Raw genomic sequence first — 24,708 nt, forward strand, 5'->3', positions numbered from 1 at the left:
GGATGGGGACGTGCTTTCCCCTCTTTTTCTTGTAGTTCACGATTAGCTCCTTGGTCTTACTGACGTTGAGGGACTGTTGTCCTGGCACCACACCACGTAAATGATTTTATTTGAATGCTTTTCTTGTTTTTGTGAAAATGTTGCATGCTGAATGCCAGGCTTAATGGTATGCTAGCTATCAATACCCTTACACAAATGCTTGTTTAGCTATGGTTCAAAAGCATATTTTGAAAATCTGAGATGACAGTGTTGTTAACAAAAGGCTAAGCTTGAGAGCTAATATATTTATTTCATTTAATTAGCGATTTTCATGAATAGTTAACGTTGCGTTATGCTAATGAGCTTGCAGGGATAATTACACTCCTGGATACAGGTTTTTTTCGTAGCCAAACGTGACGAACAAAACGGAGCGATTTGTCCTACACAAATAATATTTTTGGAAAAACTGAACATTTGCTATCTAACTGAGAGTCTCCTCATTGAAAACATCCGAAGTTCTTTAAAGGTAAATGATTTTATTTGAATGCTTTTCTTGTTTTTGTGAAAATGTTGCACGCTGAATGCTACGCTAAATGCTACGCTAGGTATCAAAACTCTTACACAAATTCTTGTTTTGCTATGGTTGAAAGGCATATTTTGAAAATCTGAGATGACAGTGTTGTTAACAAAAGGCTTAGCTTGAGAGCTAGCATATTTATTTCATTTCATTTGCGATTTTCATGAATAGTTAACGCTGCGTTATGGTAATGAGCTTGAGGCTATAAATAGGATCCCGGATCCGGGTTTGCTCGTCGCAACTGGTTAAAATACCTTTGGTCGAACAACAAGAAAAACGCGGCATTAGTACGGTTTGTCTATTTTGAGATGCCGTAGCCAATATACACTTCCTCAAAATAGTCAGAATTAATCTAAGATCATTAATTTAGACATTTTTGCAGAGGAGATCTTAGTTGCGCAATTTTACATTTAAATAAGATGTTTGGTGCAGTATTTCTCAATGAAAAAATGTGCATGAAAACAAGTTGTCTCTTGTTGAATGACAACAAAGACGTTATTGAAAAAGATCTACTGTTGACCAATTACCAACGAAGGGGCTTAGACTTTGGCTCCGAGCTTCGGCTTGCCACCAATAAAAAGATGTGCGTGATCAAACAGCCCAAAAAATTCCTCACCGAATTCCAAGACAAACAAAATGTTGTCATAATATATGCACAAACTCTTCTGAACTGCACACACCCTTGAGGGGCTCCCGTGTTGATGGTCACCGTGGCAGAGGTGTTGTTACATACCCACACCAACTGGGGCAGCACATCAGGAAGTCCAGGATCCAGTTGCAGAGAGGTTTTGGTGATGAGCTTGGATGAGCTGTAGCAGGGTGTAGCTATCAATGCCCTCTTTCTGACCTCCCTCCGGTAGCCCGCACCACCCCGCGGCACCGACCCGCTCCTACAGCTGGTGGGTAGTGCCATGCTGGCATCAAAGATGCCCTTTGTCCCAATACTGGACAGTCACAATGTCACACTGGCCCCCATTGTCCAGGCACTAGTCAGAGTGACACACCAAAACAAACAGTGAACTGGACCACCCACTCAGAGATAACAAGGCTAACAGTATAGATTACTATTTATGTAATGGATGACTGTGTTAATAGCTAGCTCACTTCTACTGTACATTGTCACTGTACTGTACAGTGTCCGGTCATTATTACAACACTCATTTAAAGCATCAATAATACCCTGATATTGACATTCATCAATAGCATGCTGTATCTACATACAGTGATACACAAGATCAATGTTTCCCCTAAATTAATTTAACAGCGGGAAAGATCCTAGGGGAAATATTCAATGGAAGTGTTGTCTGTTTTCAGTGTATGGCATATCTCAACAAAACAATCATTCATCATGGCAGTGTGTGTGTTTGGAGCAACAAAGAGTGTATTATAGCACACGCAAGGAAATGCGGAACACACACACACATACATACACAGAGCTACAAGCCTACGTTAATGACCCAAAGAGGACATGACATGACACAGACACACCTTTCTTTTATTTAGTCCTGCGGGTATTTCTCCATCCATCTGTTAACATAACTGGCCCTGAATTTGTTCTCTCCTATCTCCCACCATATCTTTCTGTTTGTTTACATACTCCTCTGCTCCATTCAATGGCACTTTGTATCCATCGCTCACCTCTCATCATTCCATTGGCCCATGTAGGTATACACACAAGCTCTCTCTCGGTCTCTCTCACACACACACTAAGGTAGCATACAACAGGGGAATGGGGGGTGAGACTGGTCTGCTAACTAGCCTAAATAAATTAAGCTTATGCAGAAAAGCATACTTCTGTGGCTCAAATCAGTCCACACTGTTAGCTGGTTGGGCATTTCACTCTAACATTTTCCTTGACAAACAACAACATGTATATGAATTGTAAAAAGCAGATCAAAACACATACATCAGACCATGGGGGTATGCGGGTATTACTTAATCCAAAAGAGACATCATATACTAATTTCATCTGATGTCATGCTATGGATCAGTTTTTGCCTAAAGTGTGATTCAGATGGGGACTTGGCTACTCTTTTGTTCTTCGGTTTCCTTTTTTTAGAGCAAGTAGTCCTTGAAAGAGATGAGGAAAGGAGGAAAGACGGGTCTGCTGCCATTCACTTTCGAGATGAATGAAAATAAAAACAGAGGGGGGAAAATAGGGATTATTTTGTTCATGGAAAAGGCCGCCGAAAAAGATGAGCCACATGTTCAAAGAATGAAGACTCAAGACTGAGAGACGAGTGTGTGCAGAATGGGTAGAGAGAGGTGAGAGAGGAGGCCTAATTTGAAGGTTGGGGGCGAGGTGGTATTGTTGCATTCAGTTATGTGTGAAAGACTTGAAGGGGGTCTACGGGAGACTTCCGAGCAGGGCAGGGCAGGGCAGGGGGTGGGCTCTGGCCCCTTCCAGAGGCTTTGAAGACAGGCAGATTAGTAACACAGCATTGGCTGCAAGTCTAGCGTGAAACTTTCACTTTTGCCACAGACCGGCCGGTACACAACCCACACCCCAAAAAATACCACCCCCTACCCACTAACTCCACCACAATCAAAACACCTCACTGACCTCCTGTACCCGAGCCCCCACCACCATCCCACCCTCTTACCCCCTCGGTCTTGCTGCAAAACAATTTGCATCACAGAGCTACAGCCAGTGAGTGTATAGGCCAGGGTTGTGTTAATTAGGGCACACAATGACAAATGTTTTAAAGTGTTTTGCAACTGAAAACGAATATAAACGTTTTTTTATTGTACAGGTCTAGCTAGTCCCTCCCTGTTTTAATTGTTTTTCTTGCCTTAATGAACACAGTCTAGGCTGAGTTCCTGCTTTTAATAAAATTATGTTAACCCAATGTGGAATAGACGTTGAATTGACATCTGTGCCCAGTGGACTGCATGGGTGTGAGAGAGAGTAAAAACAAGTTACAGTACTTACACATCGCTCTGGTGAGTGTACACACGGTCGAAGAGAGCCTCAGGAGCCATCCACTTCACCGGGAGACGACCCTGAGGACAAACCCACACAGGTGAGAGGTCAATAGGTCACAGGGAAAAGTTATCTATGCGCAAATAGACATCCTCTGGGGTATTTTATGACCAATATTTATTCACCAATCATGCAGTTCTTCCAGGTTCTTGGTATTCCCAGGAATATCATTAGATCTGGGAATTTTATTTTTATTTAGGATCCCCATTAGCTGACGCTATAACGTCAGATAATCTTCCTGGGGTTCAACACTATAAAGACATTAGAAACAATTACCTTTTACCTTAAGACATTACAAACACTTAACAAGTAGACATTAAAGAGCATTAAAATACCTTAGAGGTAATACATCTAACATTCAGTGGGATTAGTATCTGTCCAGTCATGTGGTCGATCGCAGTAGATGTTCTTTAATTGTTTTCTTGAAGTTGGATTTACTTTTTGCCTGAGAAATGTGACTTTGTAAAGAATTCCATTCGGTGATGGCTCTGAATATTACTCTAGATTTGAGATTTGTCCTTGGTCTGGGGGGTATAAGGTTAACTTGCCCGTCTGGTTTGGTGGTGGTTATGTTCGTTACTTGTATACACTAGTTGGGCAGAAAAAAATGTTGGTTTCTTGAATATTACTACACCCCCCTTCCCAAAAAAAACAGGAAGCCATGAGAGATTAAGATGCATTCGGTAGACATTCATACGGTTAGCGCAATGAAGAGCTAATTAGGCAGCACTGTTTTGAGCTAGTTTTTTTGCAGCAGATGACCATATGACTGGACAGTACTCTAGGTGTGATAGAACCAAAGCTAGAATTCCCTGATTAAGAGTGCTGGATGTTACATACTCAGAACCTTTTCTTGTTATAGCAATGCCCCTACCTATTTCGATTACAAGGTTAACTATATGTTCAAACCAGGATAAAGCTGCGTCCAATGTGACACCAAGTAGTTTGGTCTTATGACCTGGTTCCACAGGCTACCCATCCATCAACAAGTTTAATTGAGGGTCACCAGCAAGCATTTATCTTGTACCAAATAAAACACATTTTGTTTTAGAAATAGTCAACACCAATTTGTTAACGTTAACCCACTCAGACACTGTCCTTAGTTCTTTGTTCAGTACATTAGTGAACTCATTATACGCTGATGCAGCGCTATACATTGTAGAGTCATCAGGATACATAACCACTCTTGCTTTATTCATTACTGAGGGTACAGTAAATCATTAGTAAAGAAGTGGGTCTAGGCAGCTAACTTGAGGAACACCACAGCGTAAATCTTTACTGTTCGAAGCTACCACTAAATAATACTTTTTGCCTTCTCCTGGATAGATAGCTTACCATCCAGAATAGAGCATCATCATATTTGAGTTTACCTAGCAACAGTTCATGATCCATTACATCAAAAGCAGCACTAAAGTCTAACAACACTGCACCCACAAACTTCCTGTCATCCATACTTTTTAGCAAATCTGTCAGAGCCCTCCCACTCACTGCAGCGCTATATAGAACTTTGTAGAATAACACCCATCTACGAAAAATATAACAGCAAAAATACTCAATTCTATGTGATCAATTTGGGTCGCGAGTTCACAATTTGACCTTTTCTGAGATTTCTGCCAAGCAAGGAGGAAAGGAGCCGACCTAATCCCACATCCCAGTCCCACTTTTACCTTGCAACCCCGTTGGACATAATTTCACCTGCCAATCAACAGTGTCCATCTTCCCCCTCTGACTGTAGGCTACATCCCTTGTTGCATGTTGCCAGATGATTACGGCAAAATATATCTACTAAAATGAGAGGGACAGACTAGTGAGTGCGCAACATAACGTCCACTTCATAGGATGACACATATGGGCTGAAAGGATCCTGTTTAATGTAACAAATGTTTCATTAGATTGTAACTGCCACGTGTGCTCCCTCTCCGGCCTCTAGGTACCAGGCAGCTCGTTATGGCGTACACCTCTTGCCATCGTTACGCGCACCTGTGCATCAGCGGGGGTGACCGGTCCGCATCAGTGGGGGTGACCGGTCTGCTCCTGATCCCTGGGATCGTCCCTTGGGTTGGCGTCCTGCGGCTGGAGCCGACAGCGCTGGGGAGAGGGTATCGTCAGATATGCTCTCTCTCCAGCGCTCTAGGTCGCCATGCTCCTGCGTCTCAGCCGGATTGGCTGCGCCTCTGCAGAGGTGACCGGTCCGCTCCTGTTCCCTGGGATCGTCATTTTTGTCGGCGTCCTGCAGCTGGAGCCACGCGTCAGGGAAGGGGGTGCAGTCACGTGTGCTCCCTCTCTGGCCTCTAGGTAACCAGGCTGCTCGTTATGGTGCACACCTGTTACCATCGTTACGCGCACCTGCGCGTCGTCAGACTCACCTGGACTCACCTGCCCTATATATATATATATGTCACTCCCTTTGGTTCCTTCCCCAGGTGTCATTGTTTCTGTTTCATGTCTATGCATTGTTTGAGGTTCTTGGTTTGTATTATGTTCATTTTATTAAAACACTCACTCCCTGAACTTGCTTCTTTGCTCTCAGCGCACATCGCTACAATAACTTTCCTACAGTAGCCAGCTGCCAGTGAACATATCCTTGTAAATACATTTCTGCTGCTGATATCATCAGCCTAGGTACTGATGCATGCATCTATCGAAATGGTAACTGTGGTAAATACTTCCCAAAGTTGTGTCAAGTTGGCTGGATGTCCTTTGGGAAGTGGACCATTCTCGATACCGGTCCATCTGGCACCTCCTAAAATGTACCATACCCAGCTCAAAGGAAATAAATATTTTGTCTTGCCCATTCAATACATGTCTCACTTGTCTCTAGACAACAAAACAAATCCTTTCACCTCTCTCATCTCCTCCATCTACATTGCAGTGGATTTAACAAGTGAAATCAATAAAGGATCATAGCTTTCACCTGGATTCCCCTGGTCAGTCTGTTATGGAAAGAGCAGGTGTTCTTAATGTTTTGTACACTCAGTGTATAATCCATGTATTGAGATTTTTGCATCCTCAAATGAGTCTCTGATATTGCTAATACATAAATGGTATGACTACACATTTTATTAATCTTATTCCTTAAACTAAAAATAAGAATTTGTTCTTAACTGACTTGCCTAGTTAAATAAAGCTAAAAATAAAACATTTTTAAAAAAATGCATTTATTCATAAAGGTATGAGCAATCAACAAAACTTTCTTTGCTTCAGAGTATTTGATTGGACGAGCATGAACCAGCAGATACTCAGTCAGTGTGTGTGTGTGTGGGGGGGGCTGAGGGGGGGGGGGGCTGAGATTACTAACCCAAAGGTGTATTTCTGTCACTCCTCATAGGCCCTTGGGAGAAGGGTGAACAATCAGTTTGTCATAGGCTATGTCCCCACATTCTCCCGCAGCATTCATAGCTGGCATGAGTTATTCTCTTCTTTGGTGGACTGCCTCAGAGAAATCCTCATTGATGAAGATGCTGGACCCTTTAAGGGTTTTCGCTCTTTCAAGAACCTCAAGCTTGTCCTTGAACCTGAAGGACTTCACTACAATCGTGCTTCATTCTATAGACAGATGACTCCTGATATCTCCAGGAGTGATATGTATATATTTTTGTTTCTTTATCTGTTGTGGTCTAGTTTTTTCTAGCTAGTAGTATTTTTGCTAGCGAGGGCCATCTACTTTAAGTGCTGCCTGTCTTTCCAGTGGCCTACTTGGTGTGTGAACTGCTGACTGATCATCATTTTCAGATAGTTGTTGACACATCAACCAGGATCAAGGGGCAGGAACTGTGTGACTTTCTTTGGTAATCAGTGGCTGTATAGGTGGGGGAGTGGTTTCACTTCTCCTAGACAATCAGTGTTAGCGCTTCAGTCGCCCCTGGTTTCTCAGTCGCAGCTGTAAGCGGCGGTCAGGTCAGTTTTGTCACAAAACAAAGACAGTCGGCAAAACAAAAACAGTTCTGCCGAGTTGTTCGAGGAAGGCACCACACAACTCTCACTTGAGTATCTTACCTAGATGTTCTAATGTTGCTCTTTTGTAGCTTTGTCAACTATGTGTGTGTTTTCTATACCTGTTTTGCACCTCTCTCGGCAGGCTTTACAGACACTCCCCACCCCCTGGCTGCAAACCCTTCTAATTTAGTGTACCCTGCATGCACAACCCATGTGCAATTCCGGGTCTCTGTTAGCATTTGGACAGCCAATTTGCAGTCAAGAACGCAGAGTTCATCTCAGGCTATACTTTTCTAGAGGCTGCTGGACCTACTAATCTCACTGCAACCCCCCCACCCCTTCCAGGACTCTGATCACTACTTAGTTTCCTGTTCTATCTCCCTTTCCACCAACCCTAACCACTCAGCTCCTACCCAGATGGTCATGTGCCGTCACAATCTTTGCTCTCTCTCGCCCACTACACTCTCCTCTTCTATCCTATCGCTCCCTTCTGCTACATCCTTCTCCCTCTTGTCTCCTGATTCTGCCTCTTCGACCCTACTCTCCTCCATTCCCGCATCCTATGACTCGCCCTGTCTCCTTTCCGCTCGGCCCTCACCTCCTACTCCGTGGCTGAGTGACTCATTGCAAGCTTACAGAACAGGGCTACGGGCAGCTGAGCGAAAATGAAACTTCCGGAGGACCTATCGTCCTTTCACTCCCTCCTTTCTACCTTCTCTTACTATATCTGCTGCTAAAGCCACTTTCTACCACTCTAAATTTCAAAGCTTTACCTCTAACCCTAGGAAACTCTCCCCCTCGTCCCTCTGTGGACGACTTTGTCAACCACTGACAAAAAGGTTGATGATATCCGCTACTCATTCACTAAGCCTATTGAGTCCACTAGTCTCAAACACACAGAACTACCCTACGTCTTGACCTCTTTCTCCCCTCTCTCACCAGATGACATCCTGCAACTAGTGAGGTCTGGCCACCCAGCCCCATCCCCTCCTCCCTTCTCCAGACCATCTCTGGAGACCTTCTCCCATTCCTCCCTTCCCTCATCAACTCATCCCTGACCACCGGCTGCATCCCCTCTGGCCCGAGTTTCTCCCCTTTTCAAGAAACCAACACTCAACTCATCTCACATCTTTTCTTTCCAAAAAACTTGAGTGTGCTGTCTCTAATCAACTTTCTCATTATCGCTCTCAGAATGATCTTCTTGACCCTAACCAGTCATGCTTAAAGACTGGTCACTGAACCGAGACTGCTCTTCTCTGTGTCATGGAGACTCTCCGCACGGCTAAAGCTGACTCTCTCCTCTGTTCTCATCCTCCTAGAGCTAACCGCTAGATCTAACACTCAGATCATTTTCTCCACCCTCTCAGTGGTGGAGAAGTCTATGCACCTACCAGGTGACGTGAGGAGGATCTGTGTTTGCACCACGTACTCTCACTACTGGTGTCCCCCAGGGCTCGGTTCTAGGGCCTCTCCTCTTCTGTCTATACAACCAGTCACTCGGCTCCATCATATCCTCACATGGTCTCTCCTATCTCTGCTATCACCCCCCTCCCTCTCCCCCAGATATCTCAACTTGGATTTTGGCCCACCCCCTCAAGCTCAACAAGATGGAACTGCTCTTCCTTCTGGTGAAGGCCTGTCCGCTCAAAGCTCTCCATCACGGCTGACAACTACAGTGTTGCCCTCCCAAAGTGCAAAGAACCTTAGCGTGACCCAGGACAAAACCCTGTCATTCTCTACAAACATCAAAGCAGTGACTCACTCCTGCAGGTTCATGCTGTACAACATCCGTAGAGTGCGGCCCTACCTCACACAGGACGCGGAGCAGGTCCTAATACAGGCACTTGTCCCCTCTCGTCTGGACATCTGCAACTTGCCGTTGGCTGGGCTCCCTGCTTGTGCCATCAAACCCCTGCAACTTATTTTCAACCTTCCCAAGTCCTCTCATGTCACCCCGCTCCTCCGCACACTGCACTGGTTTCCAGTCGAAGCTCGCATCCACTACAAGGCCATGGCGCTTACCTACGGAACAGCAAGAGGAACTGCCCATCCCTACCTTCATGCGATGCTCAAACCCAACTCAAGGACTCAGTTCTGCCACCTCAGGTCTCTTGGCCCTCCAAAGCTCTACTGTCCTGGCAGCCCAATGGTGGAACCAGCTTTCCCCTGAAGCTAGGACAGCAGAGTCCCTGCCCATCTTCCGAAAACTTCTGAAACGCTACCTCTTCAAACAGTATTTTAAATAATCCTCCTCTTCACCTCGCAAGTTATGAACTTTGTCTCTGATTCTGGCCATATTTCACTTTGACTTTCCTGGATACCATCTATTACAATATTATTTTGCCTTGATTGAACCGCCAGGTAATCAGCTTTCCCAGATAGGGTTAGGAGGCCCTCATAGATGGTGATGATATCCGTCCTCATAGAGGAACCGTCATGATGATTAACATTATATCTGCCCCTACCTTTTTAATACACCTTCTGAAATAAGTCTCTTTTCTCCTAGACTACATCTTCACTATCACTCACTGTCTATGGCCCATGCTGTTGTGGGTGGTTGTTTTCAACTAGGCTAGGTTCTCTGCATTATAGTATGTGTAATGAAAAAGCAGCGGGCTGTGCTATGCTCTACAGTGGGAATGGGATGAATGCTACTGGGGGTCTACTATGAAGATGACAAGCACTCTGCTCTCCATCTCTTTCAGTATCTGTCTCTCTCTCTCTCTCGGGCTGTTTGGACAAGTGGCTATGGAAGTGAAGGAACAAGAGAGGCACAGAGCCACTCTATAAGCACTGCATTTACTGATGGTCTGGGAACCTCCAATCTCTGCCAAGACTGAGAAGGGAGGGAGGGAAGTGTTAACTCGAAATGACACAACTGGGTTCCAGTTTAACAACGTTTACTTTGGTGTTGCATGGTACACCGACCCTTCGGTACTTATTAAATACTAGAACACGAATAACGGTTCGGAACTAGACGTTCTGTTACTTTCGGTACTTCAGTCAAATCTGTCTCACGTCATAGACTCGATCCATCAATCTGTATGTCTAGTAATTTGTCTGAATCTTAAGGGGGCCGTAGTAAGCCAGCCATGCTTGCACTTGCAGCTGACAGTGCAAGCCACTTTTGAGGAGCAAGCGAGAGGAGAGAGAATGCAGACAACATGGCTTCTTCTAAAGAAGATATCATACCTCCATGCCCACAGCTTGTTAACAAAACTGTCTCCAGAAGCGAACTATGGGAATAATTTGCTTACAGAGCAGATGAGGGCCAGCCCACTGAAACAACTGAGCAAAAGGTGTTACAAAGCAGTGCAGTGCAAGGGAGGTTTAGTTCTAAAACAATGTATAAAATATATATTTTTTTTACATGACATTCGCATTGTAACATTCTACTAGCAACTACATTTTAATTATTTGTAAGTGTCAATGACATGAATATATGAATACAAAAATATTTAACACCATGCATTTACAAAAATGTCTAAACCTGTTTTTGCTTTGTCATTATGGGGTATTGTGTGTAGATTGAGGGGGAAAAAACTATTTAATCCATTTTAGAATATGTGGAAAATGTGGAAAAAGTCAAGGTCTGAATAGTTTCCAAATGCACTATATATAATAAATGCGCTTAGTCCAATTTGTCATACCCCATCAGAACCCTAAAAATATGCTTGTTCTACTCAATTGTTTCTAAACAATGTAATTTTAAACAGATACCGTTTAACCTCTGAATATGGATAACATTTAAATTTTGTATCCATAGCTCACCGATTTTTTAAATTTTTTAAATTATTATTATTATTATTTTTTTTTTTGAGTGGTTACATTTCTCCACATCCAATTCCTCAGCTTTTGAACAAAACAGTGGTTCCGTTCTAAATCTTCATCATGCTTCATATTTCGTAGGACTTGCGATGCAAAAGTCCCGGGTTTAACTCGTCATCATACCTCTGACTTTTTATTATTTAGCACGTAACTCTTACACTGTTTAAGCTAGAAATGCTGTTGCAACTTTAAGGTACAGTGGGGCAAAAAAGTATTTAGTCAGCAACCAATTGTGCAAGTTCTCCCACTTAAAAAGATCAGAGATTCCTGTAATTTTCATCATAGGTATACGTCAACTATGACAGACAAAATGAGAAGAAAAAAATACAGAAAATCACATTGTAGGATTTTTAATGAATTTATTTGCAAATTATGGTGGAAAATAAGTATTTGGTCAATAACAAAAGTTTATCTCAATACTTTGTTGTATACCCTTTGTTGGCAATGACAGAGGTCAAACGTTTTCTGTAACTCTTCACAAGGTTTTCACACACTGTTGCTGGTATTTTGGTTCATTCCTCCATGCAGATCTCCTCTAGAGCAGTGATGTTTTGGGGCTGTTGCTGGGCAACACGGACTTTCAACTCCCTCCAAAGATTTTCTATGGGGTTGAGATCTGGAGACTGGCTAGACCACTCCAGGACCTTGAAATGCTTCTTACGAAGCCACTCCTTCGTTGCCCGAGTGGTGTGTTTGGGATCATTGTCATGCTGAAAGACCCAGCCATGTTTCATCTTCAATGCCCTTGCTGATGGAAGGAGGTTTTCACTCAAAATCTCACGATACATGGCCCCATTCATTCTTTCCTTTACACGGATCAGTCGTCCTGGTCCCTTTGCAGAAAAACAGCCACAGTAGTAGGTATGGTGTTCTTTGGATGCAACTCAGCATTCTTTGTCCTCCAAACACGACGAGTTGAGTTTTTACCAAAAAGTTATATTTCGGTTTCATCTGACCATATGACATTCTCCCAATCTTTTTCAGGATCATCCAAATGCTCTCTAGCAAACTTCAGACGGGCCTGGACATGTACTGGCTTAAGCAGGGGGACACGTCTGGCACTGCAGGATTTGAGTCCCTGGCGGCGTAGTGTGTTACTGATGGTAGGCTTTGTTACTTTGGTCCCAGCTCTCTGCAGGCCATTCACTAGGTCCCCCTGTGTGGTTCTGGGATTTTTGCTCACAGTTCTTGCGATCATTTTGACCCCACGGGGAGAGATCTTGCGTGGAGCCCCAGATCGGGGGAGATTATCAGTGGTCTTGTATGTCTTCCATTTCCTAATAATTGCTCCCACAGTTGATTTCTTCAAACCAAGCTGCTTACCTATTGCAGATTCAGTCTTCCCAGCCTGGTGCTACAATTTTGTTTCTGGTGTCCTTTGACAGCTCTTTGGTCTTGGCCATAGTGGAGTTTGGAGTGTGACTGTTTGAGGTTGTGGACAGGTGTCTTTTATACTGATAACAAGTTCAAACAGGTGCCATTAATACAGGTAACGAGTGGAGGACAGAGGAGCCTCTTAAAGAAGAAGTTACAGGTCTGTGAGAGCCAGAAATCTTGCTTGTTTGTAGGGGACCAAATACTTATTTTCCACCATAATTTGCAAATAAATTCATAAAAAAATCCTACAATGTGATTTTCTGGATTTTTTCCCCTCATTTTGTCTGTCATAGTTGAAGTGTACCAATGATGAAAATGACAGGCCTCTCATCTTTTTAAGTGGGAGAACTTGCACAATTGGTGGCTGACTAAATACTTTTTTTGCCCCACTGTATGTAGACTAGCCATGACCAGTGTGATTACATAACTTTTTATATAATGTATACATTTTAATTCATAAGTCTAAGCCAGGGTAGTTTAGCTATTTGATTTTAAATTGTAAGACCCCTTGAAGTATAAAAATATATATTGTATGGAGAAAAGAAATTGGCCTTACTGCTATTAGCCCAAACAAACATATTGAATAACAAATTCACTGAGATTTAAGAAAGATCAGGAAACACATTTGTATGTATTTAACCCTTTTTTTTAAACAAATCTTATTTAGATAAAGTTACAGCTGTTTTTGCAACCACAACATTTTCTGTAACTTTCAAAAAACAGCTGAAATTTTGAACACTTCCAACGTTTTGTCTAACTTGTTGGAGAGGGTGCGACACCTTCACCTCCTTCTCCGCTATTCAAATCTGTTCACGGAACAAAAATATCCCCTACGGATCTCATGAAACAGCAGTTTCAGTAACTGCATTAACACATTTTTCCCCCATCTGTTTCCAAACAACTGTCGTTTTGACCACTCCCCCCGAACAAGTCAGACAAAAACAGTGTATAAAATCTTTCTCTGCTTTTCAAAACTGAAAAAAATATTAGGAATAGCTTCGACCAATCAATAGATAATGCTGTTTTAGTAACACACCAACTGATCTCTCTCTAGATGCAGTAGGTCATGTCAGAAGCTAGCAGATTCATTATTTACCAACAACAGCTGCTAATTCCAATAAAATGACATCAGGTTTTGAAGTTCACTTTCCTTGCTTTGTCTAACAACACTATCATGAATCTAGCAAATACGTTTTGTTGGTCAGATTTTAAAAAGTATAATAAATCCATTTATTTTAGGCACATCTAAAGAAACATGATATGTATTTCAGAAGAACAGTATGCGTTGGCCTACTGTATGTTATCTGACTATGTGCCATGGCATAAGCTGTTGGCTTGTTCATTTAGCAGACAAGATATGCTTAAGTCCAATGCCATTATTTTACATGATATGATTTTATAGTAAGAAGAATATAATTGAACTTGAAGCTGAATAAAATAGAAAGGATATTTTTTACATTCTGGAGCGAGTGGGCATATGAAGTGGCTATGTTGAGTGTAAAAGTGATCATTTGAAACAGGTCCTATACGCTAGATTTAGAGTTATTTGGCAACTTTGGTTGCGAATGACACAAACCTTAATGTCTTTTAGAAATCAAAACATATATGGGCTGCATGATGCGACCATAGACTATCGATGATTTGAGAAAGTCGCAAAAAGTTGTGCGCTCTGTTCCTTGCCTCAGGTTGCGCACGCTGTTCTCTCATCAAGTGTTATATATTTTCCCCAACAGACTTCTGTTTCGATTTAGAATGGCCCATTATCAAATGGGCAGGGGGTAAAGCCATGTCATCCGTGTGTACTCAAATAGCGACTAGAGCCCTCTTTTCAATCATGCGGGTAGGCTACTCTGGTTATTTCACTCCATGCATCAACCACTGTTTGAGGAGCATGCAGCCTCTCGCTGCGCGACAAGTGACGTTACGCCCAAACTCTGTATGCCATGGGCTCTCCAACCCTGTTCCTGCAACTACCCAGTCCCTAATTTGGGAAACCAAGTGAAATCTGTTTGGGATTTTTTTATAATGTATTTTTAATTTGAACCTTTATCTATCTAGGCAAGTCAATTAAGAAAAAATGATTTACAATGACTGCCTACCACGGACAACGCTGGGCCAATTGTGCGCCGCCCTATGGGACTCCCAATCACGGCTGGATGTGATGCAGTGAAGTCAAATAAAATGTTTTCACAACAAAACATATTTAATTTAACTGTTGACAGCCCCATCACTGTGCACTCAGGAAAGGAATGGAGGAAAGAGAGGAGATGGAAATGTTGGTGAGATATTCTGTAGCTAAAGGTAATGTGTCAAATAAACATGTAGGCTAGCTCCGTAAACTGCCCTGCACACTCAATGAACCAACAGCATCACCTAGGCCTTGTTCTCTCCCAGACTCATGGATATTAAGTTTGGAGCACAGCATAAGGAAACCAGTCCATCCAGTATGCATAATAATACACACTCAAATGCGATTACTATAATTAATAAAACCAATTATGACCCAAAGACTCCTTAAATCAGTTTTTTTTTCTGCTGTGTGTAACATGCGGTAGGCTATGTATTGTATAACAGCACAATCATTTTAATTCAGGGTATTTTTTGGGCTTGGGCTATAATATGTGTATGGGTGTTGAATGAATCACCTTAGAAAGCGCTGTCCATTTCGTTCAGCTTTGAAACAACATCCAAAGGCCATGTTTCCACTCAGTTTCGACCTGTTGTTGAACTTCTTTCTTCAAATTGATAAATCACCATGAGGCGAGTCAACATAAAAAAAGCAAGATCGCTGCAACTCCCCAATGGGCTTGGGAGGCGAAGGTCGAGTCATGCGTCCTCCGAAACATGATCCGCCAAATCGTGCTTCTTAACACCCGCCTGCTTAACCCAGAAGCACCAATGTGTCGGAGTAAACACCGTTCATCTGACGATCGAGGTCAGCCTGCAGGCGCCCGGCCTGCAACAAGGAGTCGCTAGAGCGCGATTAGCCAAGTAAAGCCCCTCCGGCCAAACCCTCACCAAACTCGGACGATGCTGGGCCAGTTGTGCGCCAACCTATAGGACTCCCGATCATGGCCGGTTGTGATACATTGCATTAAAGTCAGAGTGGTTAGAGACAAGAGCCCTGTGTGACCTGATGGTCGTTAGCCATGTCCAGAGTGCGGTCACGTGGAATTTGACTGCGGTCATGACTGCCGGTGTGGCGGTAATAAGGTCACCGCAACAGCCCTAGTTAAAGTGCAGTACTTATTTAGTTTAAAAGCACAAATGTACTGTATATGTTAGCATGTCTTTTACACTGGCTTTAGCCATAGAGGGAGCAGGCCAGCCAAGGCAACTGTTGCGTAGCAACAACTACTGACCACAAACCCACAACTACTGACCAAAACCCCACAATTACTTACTACAACTACTGGCCAAAACCACACAACTACTGGTCACAACCACTGACCACAACAACTCCTGAGCAGAACTACTGAACACAACTCCTGACCACAACTACTGACCACACCTACAGAACCACACAACTACTGACCACATCCACACAACTACTGACCACATCCACACAACTACTGACCACAATCAGGTGCGGCAGGTAGCCTAGTGGTTAAAGTGTTGGGCCAGAAACCGAAAGGCTGCTGGATCGAATCCCTGAGCTGACAAGGTAAAAATCTGTAGTTTCGCCCCTGAACAAGGCAGTTAACCTATTGTTCCCTGGTAGGCCGTCATTGTAAATAAGAATTTGTTCCTAACTGACTTGCCTAGTTAAATAAATAATAAAACAGACAACTACTGAACAACACAACTAATGACCAACCACACAAATACTAACCAGTTTAAGAAGACTAGGGATCTCCCCGACAAAAAAAATCTTGGTCGACCTAAAGCCGTTTGTTCTTTAGACATATCAATTGGTCCCATTATTTAAAAGTGTATTTTTTAAAATATAGATACACCCTAAGTGCATTGTGCCGTCATTGTAAATAAGAATGTGTTCTTAATTGACTTGCCTAGTTAAATAAAGGATAAATAAAAAATAAAACATTTGGGAGGAGCATGGCGATGTGGTACAGAGCTCGCTTTGGCCTCTGCATGCCTCTGGAGGATCTGACCACATTTTCAGAGCAAGCATAAATTGGCTTTTAGCCTAGGCCTCCGCAATGGATTTGTTTACTGAGATGGGCACAAATATATATATTTGTTCCTGCTCAACTAAAACATTCAAGGTCGACCAACAGCCTAACGACCAAACAATAGAACAGTTGACTAATTGGGGTCAGAATACATTAGCATACATTAGCATAACATCACCAAACCCACTTTCTCATGTTCAGGCTATCCTAAATAAAAAATATTTTAACATTTTAGGAACTGTAATAATACACATTTCCATTGAATAACTCCACAACATTAACTATTGAACCGTTCAAGCTAGAGGCACCAAACCAACTCTCACATGTTTAAGCTATTCTAACTTCAAATTCGTTAACTTTTATGAACTACAATTATATACATTTGCATAACAAATACAATTAAAACAATTTTAATCCCACTTTATAACACAACAAAATTTGGAAAAAGTCAAGGGTGTGAAAATTTCCTGAAGTCACGTTAGCTAAATAAATTAGCTAGATTTTGTTTGTGTATTGCCATATGTTAATAACATAGCTATGTTTGTCACTGGTATGGGCCATTAAATATCCTAAAACAAGCTAAAACCCGGGGAGAAGGAAGAGAGAATTCCATTTCTGTTCCATCTGCTGCTTGCTTGCTAATGTTCACTCATATGTATTTCCACATGTAATTACATTTGTATTCTATAAAGATTGTTGTGACTATTGTAGAAAAATCATCACATTTGTTGTTTATAGTAAAAGGTGAAGTGCCATTTACAGCTTACTGTGTACAGTAGGCTACAGGCAATACATGTATGTTCCTCCACCATGTGAGTTTACAAAAATTACAATCGTTCGGGGCTTTCCGGCAGTCTTCGTGGATTTTATATGCAGGGAGCATAGATTGTACAATATATTAGTTCATATACAGCACCAACTACATACATATCTGTTACGGTCCATTATCGACTACCTGGACTTTTAACAGAATTTACATGGAATTGACCCCAAACTCTGTCACATACACCCCCTCACAACACCACAGAACACTAACTTACACACAGAATAGCATGTGCCCCCCCCCAAAATACTCACGTTAGTTGTCTTTTTATAGTAATCAATGTTGTGGACGTCTCTGGCCAGGCCAAAGTCTGCAATCTTCATAAAGTTGCTTTCTGTGACCAGGACATTCCTCGCTGCTAGATCTCTATGTATACACTGGATGGAGAGAAGGAGATAAAATAGGAGAAGGGGAGAAAAGATAACAGTGGTAATTGTGAAAGGGCAGGGGTGGATGGAGAGGAGAGAAAAAGGTTAGAAAAGCAGAAGAGGGTAGAAGAGAGGAAAACCAGTGGAAAGATTGGGAAAAGGAGAAGAGAACATTATACAGTTACTTCATTGTGCAAATAAATACATATGCAAATGCTAAAATACAAACAAGCGATGCTAATAAATGCTTTTATACTTTATACGTGTAGTAACCCAAAAACACACATTCAACTAACCACATGCTACCTAATATACCATGACGACATTGCACATGCATGAGAAACAAGCCTGAATCTGAAAACTATTTTTGACATACATAAGTTGTTTTGTGTGCCTAGGTGTGCATGTGTGTCTCTGTGCATGACTGCGTGCCAGAGCGTGTGTGTATGTATGTGTGTGTCTTAACATACTCTGTGATTGTATGCTCTAGCCTCTGACAGATTCCTCTAGTGAGAGGGAGCGTGATGGAGTGTTGGGCTATGTGCCCATTCCCTGTTGTGAAAAATATATTCTTCAGTTGTCTGCACAGAAAGGCTTTGTGTGATAGCGAGAGACAATGCTGGGATTTGGACAGAGGGCTAGAGATGTGTTTTTAGGAGACAATATTCCCACAATGATAAACACACACTTTTTACACAACCACCTTTAGCTATAAAGCCCTATCACAAAGGCCCAGTGCAATGTCATGGAAGTCTGTCTACCAAGCAGAATGGTGAGAATGAACATGGTGTGTTTGTGTGTGGTGTGTGCACCTTCTGCGAGGCCAGATATTCCATGCCCCGTGCCACCTGGTAGGTACAGGAGACCAGGTCCTTGAAGGCGAGCTGTTCGTCTGAGCAGCGGTTAATATCGTAGGAGTACTCCATGCCAGGGGGCCTGCGGGCACGTAGGTACTCCCTCAGGTTCCCTTTAGAGGCATACTCCACTATCACATACAGAGGGCCTGACACACACACACACAGAGAGAGAGAGAAAGAGAGACACACTCATTTAGGACTCAACCACACTGACTGACCACTGCTTTCCAAAGTGGGGAGGAGAGAAGTAACCGAGTCAAGCAGGGATTTTGGGCATCAGGATTTAAATGTTGACTGAAACAATTTGTGGGGGACAGTGGCAAACATGGACTAATGACAAATATATGGGAGGGTAGAGTTCTGTTCAACACTATATTCATTGTAGGTGTGTGGGAGAGAACTTGGCAACTCTACTCTAGCAATACATTTCGGTGTGTGAGCATGCGCGTGCTTTCTTGTTTCTCATTTCACCACAATGGAACCAAAGGACGTATTTGGGTGTTTTGGGAGCATTGTTCATGTTTATTAATGGCCACCAAATGATTTGATATTGAGATAAAAAAAATGGCTGCATTGGACCATTAAAGGAGTAGTTCACTTCCTTATTGTAATTGATGCAATTGCAAACTTTATCCACAGCGTTATATTTCATTTTGTTGGACTCAAACGATACATTTTCTTGTAAGAGCATGTACGTGCTTTCTCGTTCTAATTGTGGTGATATGAGAACCCGGAGAACGAGGAATGAGGAAGTCTATTGCGGGTGGGGTCATTTTTTCAAAACCAAGTGAAATCGTCCCCCAAAAAGTCTGTAACCTTCTATAACATGCCCTTTACATCAAAAAAGTGAACCAGTCCTTTAACCTTTTTGGGATAAGGGGCAGCATTTTCACTTTTGGATGAATAGCATGCCCAGAGTGAACTGTCTCCTACTCTATCCCAGATGCTAATATTTGCATATTATTATTAGTATTGGATAGAAAACACTCTGAAATTTCTAAAACTGTTTGAATGATGTCTGTGAGTATAACATAACTCATATGGCAGGCGAAAACCTGAGATAAATCCAACTAGGAAGTGGGAAATCTGAGGTTTGTAGTTTTTCAACTCGGCCCCCATTGAAGATACAGGGTGAAATTAGATATGTTTCACTTCCCAAGGCTTCCACTAGATGTCAACAGTATTTAGAACCTGTTTTGAGGATTATACTCTAAAGGAGGGGCTCATAAGGGCTCTTTGAGTGAGTGGTCTGGCAGAGTGCCACAGCCTCGGTCTGGCGCGCTCACGTGAAAGGTAGCTACGTTCCACTTCATTTGTACAGACAAAGGAATTGTCCGGTTGGAACATTAATGTTAAAAACATCCTAAAGATTGATTCCATACTAAGGTTGGCATGTTTCTACGGGCTGTAACGGAACTTTTTGAACTTTTTGTCCGACATTCGGCACGACCTGAACGCGCTTTTGGATTTGTTTACCAAACGCCCTAACAAAAGAAGATATTCGGACATAACTGATGGACATTATCAAACAAATCAAAACATTTATGGTGGAACTGGGATTCCTGGGAGTGCATTCAAAGATCATTAAAGGTAAGTGAATATTTAAAATGCTATTTCTGAGTAATGTTGACTACCCAATATGGCGGGTATCTTTTTGGCTGCTTTGTTGTCTAAAGGCTGTACTCAGATTATTGCATGGTTTGCTTTCTCCGTAAAGTTTTTTTGAAATGTGGTTGCATTAAGGAGAAGTTTATCTAAAGTTCCATGTATAATAGTCATATCATTATCAATGTTTATTATGAGTATTTCTGTAAATTGATATGGCTCTCTGCAATATCACCGCATGTTTTAGAACTACTGAACGTAACGCGCCAATGTAAACTCAGATTTTTTTATATTAACTTTATCAAACAAAACATACATGTATTGTGTAACATGAAGTCCTATGAGTGTCATCTGATGAAGATCATCAAAGGTTAGAATAAATCACTATCTCTATTTCTGATTTTTGTGACTCCTCTCTTTGGCCGGAAAAAATGGCTGTGTTTTTCTGTGGCTTGGCGGTGACCTAACATAATCGTTTGTGGTGCTTTCGCTGTACATCCTTTTTGAAATCAGACACTGTGGCTGGATTAATGAGAATTTTACATTTAAAATTGTGTAAAATACTTGTATGCTTGAGGAATTTTAATTATGTGATTTTTGTTGTTTTGAATTTGGCGCCCTTCACTTTCACTGGCTGTGGTTCCGACTAGACAGGTTAAAGGGATAATCCACCTCAGAAATACATTTAATTCATTGCCATTTACTCAGCTGGGCCAGGGGCGCTTTAATTAGGTCAGGTGGAAATGTCAGACAGATCTCAACTCCATAAAAGGAGGAAATTGCCATCGCCTGATCTCGCTGCTTTCTCTTCCTTAACTCCATCTGATCCAGAAGTTCTGTGGGTCCATGAATCCACGTAAGTCCACCGACTATGTTACCTTTCATCTGAATTATCTGTGGCGATCGGGAGAGTGGGCCATTCAGTTACTGTTAATAGTTATTACCGCGGAGCGCGGCTTGGAGCGCAGCTTCAAACATATTGTGTAATGTGAATTGTCAATGATAACGGCCCTACAGATCCTCATAGGCCAATTATGCAATCGATATGGTTCATGTGTATTGAAATTAATTATATGTACACATGAAGACAATTGAAAGAGTGAAATGAGAAAAGTCATTGTTGCTAACTGATTGACTTTGATAATGGGGATTATAGATTGTATTGTATTCACTGTTTGTATTCTTTCATAATTTATGATAAATAGTTACGAGCCTAAATGACTCGCGGATGATACTATTGACTTCTTAATGAACTGGACTGTTGAATTCCCTAAATTATGTTAATAATGAATGTTATGATTTGATCTTTGATTATGAATTTGATTGGATACATGTTATTTGTTTCCTTTGTGATGCAGCACAGACTACTCAGTAAATATGCCACTTTATGGTTAAAGGAATTCCTGCCTCAGTCTCATCCATTCCTCTGTCACCTGACACGTGACCACCTGTTCACCTTCACTGTCAGTCATCCTACCTGTCCAGCTACCCACACAGATTCCACTAATCATCATGAAACGTATGATTTGGTGAAAGCCTATGTTCTATCAGTGGTTAAAATAACAATTTCCCCCATGATTTAACTTCTAAGTGGTCGGTCTATGAAATCAGGAAATTGTGTAGGAACGCGTCATAGCTACATGGTTCTTGTCAGTGGAGATAGGGATAACACACTATCACATTTCATAATACTTTTAAAACAGTCCAGTCCAGATTGCCAATAGACAGTAAGGGCATACTTGTCTTGAATACGTGCATCTGTTTATTATCATAACAAAGTATATATTTCACTTATATGTGCTCAGTCTAAACAGTGTACCTAATTTTCCCAACTCAGTTTCTCCTTAAAGTTACATCTTGCAATGCACCCTGTGTGTTTGTGGGAAATGCGGGACAGGGCCATTGTTGACATAGCAACATACTCTGCACTCGCTCTGGGGCAGAGACAAACTGCAAGTTGAACTCGTTGAGAGACTCCTACACTTACAAAAATGTACCATGGTAGTACAATGAAAAAAATTAAAATGGCATGGTACTATAATGTTTTTTTGGTCACTACCATGGCAGGAAAATACCATGGTACTGTTGCAATGCAATGGTATTTTGCTGCCTGGTAGTGAACCAAAAAACATTATAGTATCATGCTATTTTATTCATTGTAATACCATGGCAGGAAAATATCATGGTATTTGTACCAATACCACTGTATTTTCCTGCCATGGTAGTGACCACAAAAACATTCTATATTTTTCCAAAAATACCAATGTTTTGTACTAGCAGCATGTAGTGAAACACGGAAGCATGGTAGTTGTTTACAATGCATTATGATGGTCTGTGTCCCAACGTTTTTCAGGTAAAGTGACCAAAAACATAGTAATTTATGGTACTCACAAAATGCAACATTTACTACTCACTCTGCAATGGCAAAGCGTAGGCCTAGTACCCTCTTAAAGCCCTTTAGCTCAATGTGAAAAACCACAACATATTGTCTGGTAGTGTAGTGTACCCTCTTAAACCTTGGGACCTGAATAAGGTATGGTGAGAAGAATGAATGGAGTCTGAAACCTTAGATTTTTTCGATAGTTAATCTGGTGCTTCTCTCTTCAATACAGTTTTCAGTTGGCTCTCCATCATTCAACTGACTTGACTACTCTTATACAGTTCTAAATAGCCAATATACTAAACAAATATTTGTAAAAAGGTATTATCACCTTATCACATAGATACATTTTCCAAATCTAAATCTCAACATATCCCTAAAAACAGTAAGTTACAATGTTTCCCTTTGATTACACGTTTGTTGGTCCTGTTGACATGACTACGACAGGCTAGCTTGACTGGCGCTAACTTTACCATCTATGCTAATGAGTTTTATAAATTAATTAAACCATGAAAACATCATCCAAAAATAACAACTTATCATTTCACTCGCTTAATTACACAGGATTTGAAACGTCAAGTTAATCACATGCTTTATAACTCGCTAACTATAATGATAACGTTTAAAATATTTAGTTTATATGGTGCTTCTCTCTTCAGTTGGCTCTCTCGTTCAACTGACTTACTAACTAGGCATATACAGAAAGTACTACCCCTTTTTCACGCTAACTATTTCCCTTTTTCTTTTGATGTTACAGACAAACTAGGACCAACAATAGTAGCCTGACTTTATCAGAAACTTGTCCACACTGGTATATAAATTAATCAATATAATACCAAACAACCTCTTTTTACCTTGGGAGGTTTGTTTATTTAATGCATTATACTGCCACAATTAATAAAGATGGTACCTTATGATAATTATTGTTACCATTTATCATAATTGTGCGTTATGGTATAATGTATAATGCAGGTTAAAACCATGGTATTTCAATGATCCATATTTACCATGGTATAAATTATGCAATACCATGGTATTACTTAGGTGCATGGCAGTACCATAATACTTCAAATCTAAAACCGTGGTACATTTCCATGATTCAGATTTATACCATGGTACTATTTAGGTACAATGGCAATACCATAGTAGTACCATCATACTTCAAAGCCAAAACCATGGTACATTTCCATGATTCAGACTATGGGATGGTATAAGTGAAAGTATCATAGTAGTACCAGGATATGAATGAAAGTATCCATAGTAGTATCATAGAAAAATATACCAAGGGTAAATTGATCGTCCAGTTTGTTGATGCCATTTTACAGCTAGCTAGCTCCACATGCTGATATTGACTTTGGTATTATTGTGTGTAGCTATGTTTGCTAGCTAGCTAGCTAGCCAGCCGGCCCAGAGAGAGCATTGCATTGTGGGTTTTGTAGTCGACTTGAGCTGGAACAGATTTACACAATGATTTTCACATTTTTCTAACAACGTTGTTATAACGGCAAAAGGAAAGATTAGTTCACAAAAAATATTTGTTTTCGCACTGTTAATCATACGAATTTGTGGTTTTGGGTGGATTGTCCCTTTAAGGTAAAGCCCCTCATACTCACCATCTTGTGTACAGGCCCCTAGTAGGTTGATGATGTTCTTGTGTTTCCCAATCATCTTCATCATCTCCATCTCTGACACAAGGTCAGACAGGTCTTTCTCTGTAGCATCGTCTGGAGGGGGAAACAAGGCATCAATATACTGTATAGGACAAAACAGACACACATTAAAAAAAGATCACACACACACAAATGTATTCATGCATAGAGACAAGTGCACGCACACACACTACCCACATCTCTTTCCCCATA

General features: G+C 41.5%; 1 protein-coding gene across 2 annotated transcripts in view; it reads right to left on the minus strand.

Annotated features, from left to right (window-relative positions):
• LOC139409074 (fibroblast growth factor receptor 2-like) overlaps positions 1 to 24,708 on the minus strand; it is a 116,990-nt gene that overhangs the window by 20,338 nt on the left and 71,944 nt on the right. For both annotated transcript variants that reach the window (XM_071153758.1, XM_071153766.1), the window contains exons 12-15: positions 24,460 to 24,570; positions 18,817 to 19,007; positions 17,891 to 18,013; positions 3,489 to 3,559 (exon numbers count right to left, since the gene is read on the minus strand). In XM_071153758.1, coding sequence (XP_071009859.1) covers positions 3,489 to 3,559; positions 17,891 to 18,013; positions 18,817 to 19,007; positions 24,460 to 24,570 — 496 coding nt within the window. The remainder of the gene's footprint in view (positions 1 to 3,488; positions 3,560 to 17,890; positions 18,014 to 18,816; positions 19,008 to 24,459; positions 24,571 to 24,708) is intronic.

This window comes from Oncorhynchus clarkii, chromosome 1 (genome assembly GCF_045791955.1).
Source record: "Oncorhynchus clarkii lewisi isolate Uvic-CL-2024 chromosome 1, UVic_Ocla_1.0, whole genome shotgun sequence".
Taxonomy (NCBI): Eukaryota; Metazoa; Chordata; class Actinopteri; order Salmoniformes; family Salmonidae; genus Oncorhynchus; species Oncorhynchus clarkii.